A 7,790-nucleotide genomic window follows, 5' to 3' on the forward strand; every position below is an offset into this window, starting at 1 on the left:
TGCTTTGGAAGAACACATGTATCTCTATAACCTCCCCTACTGTCAGAGCCTGATAGAGGGGGAGGGGGGTGGAGAGAGCCAGGTAGGGAGCTAGAGGGGGAGGTAGAGAGAGCGACAGGGAGCAGCTGAGTTGGATAACAGTAGTCATGTTCCCTTCCTTGTCTGCCACCACTGCTGAGCAAAGCTTAGCCAAGACCGGGTTCTTTGTCATGTGGGGTAGATTCCAGTGTCCGCTCCACAAAGTGTCTCAGCGTAGGAGTGCTGATCTAGGATCTGTTTAGCCTTTTCAGTCATAAAGAATAAGATAATATGGACAGGGTTGACCTGACTGAGATGTTTTGGGGATACAGGTCCTGATCTTTGTATCTATAGTCCATTTAATGAAGCATTATCCTGCTCAGTGGTGGACTTCAAACTAAATCTGTCTGTATGTATAAACTAAATCACTCTCTCTCTGTGTCTCTGTCTGTCTCTGTGTGTGTCTCAAGGTGATCTCCAGTGATCCGTCCTGGGTTCCTACCACAGAAGAGGAGTACCTCCACTTTGGAGAGAAGGCTGATTCCGCCAATCAGGCTCTGAAATACATGAACGCTGTTCGCCGGCGTAAAGGACTGTACGTGGAGGAGAAGATAGTGGAGCACGGCGAGAAACAGAGAACACTGAGCAAGAACAAATAGGCCCGTGTGTGTGTTTCCTGATTGACTCCTACCAACACACACCCGAGACAGACATCATCAAGAGCATCCAGGGTATACTGTCCCCCATCGCTCCACCATCATCACCCCCTCTAACTGTCACTGTCCCCCATCGCTCCACCATCATCACCCCCTCTAACTGTCACTGTCCCCCATCGCTCCACCATCATCACCCCCTCTAACTGTCAGTGTCCCCCATCGCTCCACCATCATCACCCCCTCTAACTGTCACTGTCCCCCATCGCTCCACCATCATCACCCCCTCTAACTGTCACTGTCCCCCATCGCTCCACCATCATCACCCCCTCTAACTGTCACTGTCCCCCATCGCTCCACCATCATCACCCCCTCTAACTGTCACTGTCCCCCATCGCTCCACCATCATCACCCCCTCTAACTGTCACTGTCCCCCATCGCTCCACCATCATCACCCCCCTCTAACTGTCACTGTCCCCCATCGCTCCACCATCATCACCCCCTCTAACTGTCACTGTCCCCCATCGCTCCACCATCATCACCCCCTCTAACTGTCACTGTCCCCCATCGCTCCACCATCATCACCCCCTCTAACTGTCACTGTCCCCCATCGCTCCACCATCATCACCCCCCTCTAACTGTCACTGTCCCCCATCGCTCCACCATCATCACCCCCCTCTAACTGTCACTGTCCCCCATCGGCTCCACCATCATCACCCCCTCTAACTGTCACTGTCCCCCATCGCTCCACCATCATCACCCCCTCTAACTGTCACTGTCCCCCATCGCTCCACCATCATCACCCCCCTCTAACTGTCACTGTCCCCCATCGCTCCACCATCATCACCCCCTCTAACTGTCACTGTCCCCCATCGCTCCACCATCATCACCCCCTCTAACTGTCACTGTCCCCCATCGCTCCACCATCATCACCCCCTCTAACTGTCACTGTCCCCCATCGCTCCATCATCATCACCCCCTCTAACTGTCACTCAAAATGAGCCACTGATGCTTTTATATTACGGAGCAGTTTTGCTGAAATCCTCTTTAGAAAATGTTTTTTTTTAGTCCAGAACTAGACTTAATCTGTGTCTAGGAAACCGGCCCAATGGGTTTTAATAGCTGGACATGCAGCTGTGTCTTTACCCAGGAGAATCCCTTTCAGCTATGCATAATTGACGAGTGTTCCTGTTCAGATCCAGTTTTGCTGTTAAGTGAAGTGGCTTGAATTAATTTCTGCTCTCAACCTAATTGAATTGCAGTACCCAGCCCCCTGTAGAGCGGCATTTCATTTGGAAAAACAGAAATATGATGCAAAGTGGGATTGTACGTTTTTTAATTATTTGGGGACAGCGCTAGCGAGCTCTAGCCTTGTTGATATGCTATGTTGAGAGCTCTGGGTAAGGTATCTGTGTACAAGACATAAAGCAAAATGTGCAGTATTTACCAGAAAGCAATAAAGGAAGAAAATTGTGTGTTTTTTGTTTCATTAATCAGGAGTGATATGTGTGTGGGTCATTCTTGAGATGTGGTCGCATTTGGACATGGCATTTTGGAAAATAATTACTTAATGTTTCTAGATTGAATTTAATTTAAATGTATTTGGGTACATCTTCCCATTCTTAATCAAATAATGTGGCAGCTTAATGACGTTAAATATTTGTTACCATTATGATAACATGCCAGCAGTAGGAATAGCAACACAAAGGGCGGTAACTTGAGGATTTTACAAGATGGGGCCACAGATGTTCATTAACCCTTTTTAAAATAATTTACTAAAGTGATATAATTAATCATTTTGCTCACAATTTCCCTTAATTTACATTGAGTAATACCAATAACACTTTTTATTCAGACACACCAAATTAATAATGGAATCCTCAAATGTATCATTTTTGCAGATTAGAGGGTGTGTGTGTTCCCCTAAGACAATTATGAGACAGTTCGCCATCACTGGGAAACTCCTTGCACTTCAATCAATGTACTAGAACAAATGTCTAGAATTGCTCTACAAGTTCTCCCTCTTCCTTCCCCTATTTCTACACTCCTCTCATAGACTTGTTCCCATTGTGTTGTCTGACCCCTCTCCTTCCCGCGCACACATCTCCCCTTTTTCCTCCCCTCCCCCACTACTTCCCCTCTCCCTGGGGTTGAGGAAGAAAGATCTCTTTCTCCACCAAGAAAACAAAGGAGATCAATGGTTTTATGTGTGTGTGCACACACGTGTAAAGTAACAGGAGACAGCACAAAATAGTTAAAACACACTGTCCCATGGCTGAGCTTGATTGTAATGGGTTGAATGATTGTGAGCTAGTATGTCCATCTATTGGTCGTTACACCAGGAAAGGGCTTCCTGGGGTGAAAAAGACGTTTTAAGATTCAAGTTGGCACGGGGTGCATCTCGATAGTCTAAAGTAGCCTCCTCTGCTTGTTTCCCTCCATCTGGACTGTTCAGCAAATTGACCAAAGCAATATGGAAGATGCCTTCCAGGACTTTGGTTTCACCTGACAAGTTCTTTCACATCAGTTCACATGACGGGAAGAAAATTGTGGCCATTCAATCTATTTTGTCTTGCGTATAACATGTATTTTTGTGATGGTGCAGCTATGATGTCCATATACAAATTTGTCCTTGTGGACCGTAACATCTATCTTGTCTTCCCATATCATTTAAATGGGTAGTTTACCCAGAAACCACATTTGCCCACTTTTCCTATTCTTGTAGATACTATACTTTAGATATGCTGATATCTTGAATTACTTCCTGAAGACCACGATTACTCTTCAAAAAAACATAATCATTGGTCAGGATAGTTGAGCTTGGCTTCTCTTCCAGGCCTTCAATTCTCACAAGTGTTATTCTTTCTTCAAACGCGCCTCACTTGGAAGCTAGGGAACGACGTTGCCAGTGCCACAAAGCATCTTCCCAGTGAGCACAGGATGTTAAAAAGAGTGGGCCGAGAGGACGGGGAGAGTAGAGAGAGTGAGCGGGAGGGAAAGACGGTAGACATGCATGCTGCTTGCCAGAGCTGTCACAACACAGTGAATGTATCCCTCGCCTTCTAGGAAGTTCCAACCACTGTAGACAGTGGTGAAAATTGTAATCCACAGACATATGTTTAAATAACATGAATCACAAACCAAGCGGTTATGAACAAGAATATCAAATGGTCCAACCTTTGTACATAATTGTAGAACCTTAGTGTGGATGTTTTTCTATGTGACCATGAGCCATTTTCTCAGGTGATGTTTGTTTAAAAGTTAGTGATCCATTTTAGAATCCTGCTGTGAAGCAGCATTCGGGAAAGTATTCAGACCTCTTGACATTTTCCACATTTTTGTTACATTACAGCCTGATTCTAAAATGGATTAAATTGTTTTAAGGCACACACCTGTCTATATAAGGTCCCACATTTGGCAGTGCATGTCAGAGCAAAAACCAAGCCATGAGGTCGAAGGAATTGTCTGTAGAGCTCCTAGTCAGGATTGTGTCGAGGCACAGATCTGGGGAAGGGAACCAAAACATTTCTGTAGCATTGAATATCCCCAACAACACATCATGCTTAAATGGAAGAAGTTTGGAACCACCAAGACTCTTCCTAGAGCTGAGCAATCTGAGCAATCCGGGGAGAAGGGCCTTGGTCAGGGAGGTGACAAAGAACTCGATGGTCACTCTGACAGAGAATGACAACCATCTCTGCAGCACTCCACCAATCAGGCCTTTACGGTAGAGTGGCCAGACGGAAGCCACTCCTCAGTAAAAGGCACATGACAACCCGCTTGGAGTTTGCCAAAAGGGACCAAAAGACTCTCAGACCACGAGAAACAAGATTCTCTGGTCTGATGAAACCAAGATTGGACTCTTTGGCCTGTATGTAAAGCGTCACGTCTGGAGGAACCCTGGCACCATCCCTACGGTGAAGCATGGTGGTGGCAGCATCATGCTGTGGGGATGTTTTTCAGCGGCAGGGACTGGGAGACTAGTCAGGATGGAGCAAAGCTGTACGGAGCAAAGTACAGAGAGATCCTTGATGAAAATCTGCTCCAGAGCTCTCAGGACCTCAGACTGGGGTGAAGGTTCTCCTTCCAACAGGACAACAACCCTAAGCACACAGCCAAGAGAATGCAGGAGTGGCTTTAGGACAAGTCTCTGTCCTTGAGTGGCCCAGCCAGAGCCCGGACTTGAACCCGATCAAACATCTCTGGAGAGACCTGAAAATGGCGTGCAGCAACGCTCCCCATCCAAACTGACAGAGCTTGAGAGGATCTGCAGAGCGGAATGGGAGAAACTCCCCAAATACAGGTGTGCCAAGCTTGTAGCATCATATCCAAGAAGACTCGAGTCTGTAATGGCTGCCAAAGGTGCTTCAACAAAGTACTGAGTAAAGGTTCTGAATACTTATGTAAATGTGATATTTCTGGGTTTCACTTTTTTTTTCTGCAAACCTGTTTTTGGTTTCTCATTATGGGGTATTGTGTGTAGATTGATGAGGGGAGAAAAAAACTATTCAATACATTTTAGAATAAGGCTGTAACAACAAAATATGGAAAAAACCTACTCATTCAAGGATTTTTCTTTATTTCTACTATTTTCTACATTGTAGAATAATAGTGAAGATATCAAATCTATTAAATAACACATATGGAATCATGTAGGAACAAAAAAAGTGTTTAACAAATCAAAATATATTCTATATTTGAGATTCTTCAAAGTAGCCACCCTTTGCCTTGATTTCAGCTTTGCACACTCTTGGCATTCTCTCAACCAGCTTCATGAGGTAGTCACCTGGAATGCATTTGAATTAGCAGATGTGCCTTGTTAAAAGTTAATTTGTGGAATTTCTTTCCTTCTTAATGTGTTTGAGCCAATCAGTTGTGTTGTGACAAGGTAGGGGTGGTATACAAAAGATAGCCCTATTTGGTAAGAGACCAAGTCCATATTATTGGAAATACAGCTCAAATAAGCAAAGAGAAATGACAGTCCATCATTACTTTAAGACATGAAGGTCAGTCAATCCAGAAAAGGTCAAAAACTTTGAAAGTGCAGTCGCAAAAACCATCAAGTGGTATGATGAAACTGGCTCTCATGAGGACCGCCACAGGAAAGGAAGACACAGAATTACCTCTGCTGCAGAGGATAAGTTCATTAGAGTTACCAGCCTCAGAAATTGCAGCCCAAATAAATGCTTCACAGAGTTCAAGTAACAGACACATCTCAACATCAACTGTTCAGAGGAGACTGTGTGAATCAGGCCTTCATGGTCAAATTGCTGCAAAGAAACCATTACTTAAGGACACCAATAATAAGATAGACTTGCTTGGGCAAAGAAACAGGATCAGTAAATCAAATGAAAGTGTATTTGTCACGTGCGCCGAATACAACAGGTGTAGACCTTACAGTGAAATGCTTACTTACAGGCTCTAACCAATAGTGCAAAAAAGGTATTAGGTGAACAATAGGTAAGTAAAGAAATAGAACGACAGTAAAAAGACAGGCTATATACAGTAGCGAGGCTATAAAAGTAGTGAGGCTACATACAGACACGGGTTAGTCAGGCTGATTGAGGTAGTATGTACAAGTAGATATGGTTAAAGTGACTATGCATATATGATGAACAGAGAGTAGCAGTAGCTACTTGGTGGGTGGGACACAATGCAGATAGCCCGGTTAGCCAATGTGCGGGAGCACTGGTTGGTCGGCCCAATTGAGGTACTATGTACATCAATGTATAGTTAAAGTAACTATGCATTTATGTTAAACAGAGAGTAGCAGCAGCATAAAAAGAGGGGTTGGGGGGGCACACAATGCAAATAGTCCGGGTAGCCATTTGATTACCTGTTCAGGAGTCTTATGGCTTGGGGGTAAAAACTGTTCAGAAGCCTTTTTGTCCAAGACTTGGCACTCCGGTACCGCTTGCCATGCGGTAGTAGAGAGAACAGTCTAGGACTGGGGTGGCTGGGGTCTTTGACAATTTCTAGGGCCTTCCTCTGACACCGCCTGGTGTAGAGGTCTTGGATGGCTGGCAGCTTAGCCCCAGTGATGTACTGGGGCTAGACATTAGACATTAGACCGGTGGAAATCTGTCCTTTGGTCTGATGAGTCCAAATTTGAGATTTTTGGTTCCAACCGCCGTGTCTTTGTGAGACGCAGAGTAGGTGAACAGATGATCTCCGCATGTGTGGTTCCCACCGTGAAGAATGGAGGAGGAGGTGTGATGGTGTGGGGGTGATTTGCTGATGAAACTGTCTGTGATTTATTTAGAATTAAAGGCACACTTAACCAGTGTCGTGTCTTTGGGGTACCATTAAACTGAAGACATGTTTATCAATTAACTCCCTGTAATTATTATCAGGCGATTAAAGTGATTAATCGTTTAATTGTAATTAACTAGGAGATCGGGGCACCAAGGAAAATATTCAGATTACAAAGTTATAATTTTCCTAATATAACTTTCCTATATTATAACATTATATATTATATTCTATTATAGTATAGGCCGATTATCTTCTGGTTTAAATGGTGTATTTTACCTCGCGTCCAGTCACATTCCAAACGTCGTAAATTGTTGTATCTGCACAAACCCAGCCTTTACTAAGAGTCATCCATACATCAATTGTCTTAAAATCATTTATTTACTAAACTAAGTAATTCACAGAAAGCATACAAACAGTAATTATCATCACAAAGAATTGGTAGAGTAATGTGGCCTAGTGGCTAACAGGCATGGCTGGTGTCTTGTTCAACAATGGGTCATAAAAGTTCAGCTGAGGAGGGACACAGAGTTCATTAATATTAACAATTGACATGCTAATCCTTTGCACATGAACGCTCACTCATTTGGGAACAATTGCAATCAATATATATTTACGCTCAGTGTGTCGTCGGGATCCTTGTTGGAGCGTCGTTCTGTTGGAGAGTTTTGTCCGCGCTCTCTCTCTCTCTCTCTCTCTCGGTTAGAATGGATCTTTCAAAGCGACATTCATTAATGTCGTTATAGAATGGATGTTTCGTTGGTCTTCGCGTTCAATTATATAATTTCTAGCTGCAGACTATTAATTAATATCAAAGACTTGTTCTTATTCTGTCGGTATCAATAGTCTAAAAGTTAACCACGTGGT

General features: G+C 44.0%; 1 protein-coding gene across 2 annotated transcripts in view; it reads left to right on the forward strand.

The window, feature by feature from the left end:
- Positions 1-2,146, forward strand: part of LOC106587851 (elongation factor-like GTPase 1) — a 96,280-nt gene extending 94,134 nt beyond the window's left edge. For both annotated transcript variants that reach the window (XM_045707991.1, XM_045707992.1), the window contains exon 23: positions 489-2,146. In XM_045707991.1, the coding sequence (XP_045563947.1) occupies positions 489-677 (189 nt within the window). In that variant the 3' untranslated portion in view covers positions 678-2,146. The remainder of the gene's footprint in view (positions 1-488) is intronic.
- Positions 2,147-7,790: the final 5,644 nt, after the last annotated feature.

This window comes from Salmo salar, chromosome ssa26, assembly GCF_905237065.1.
Source record: "Salmo salar chromosome ssa26, Ssal_v3.1, whole genome shotgun sequence".
Lineage (NCBI taxonomy): Eukaryota > Metazoa > Chordata > Actinopteri > Salmoniformes > Salmonidae > Salmo > Salmo salar.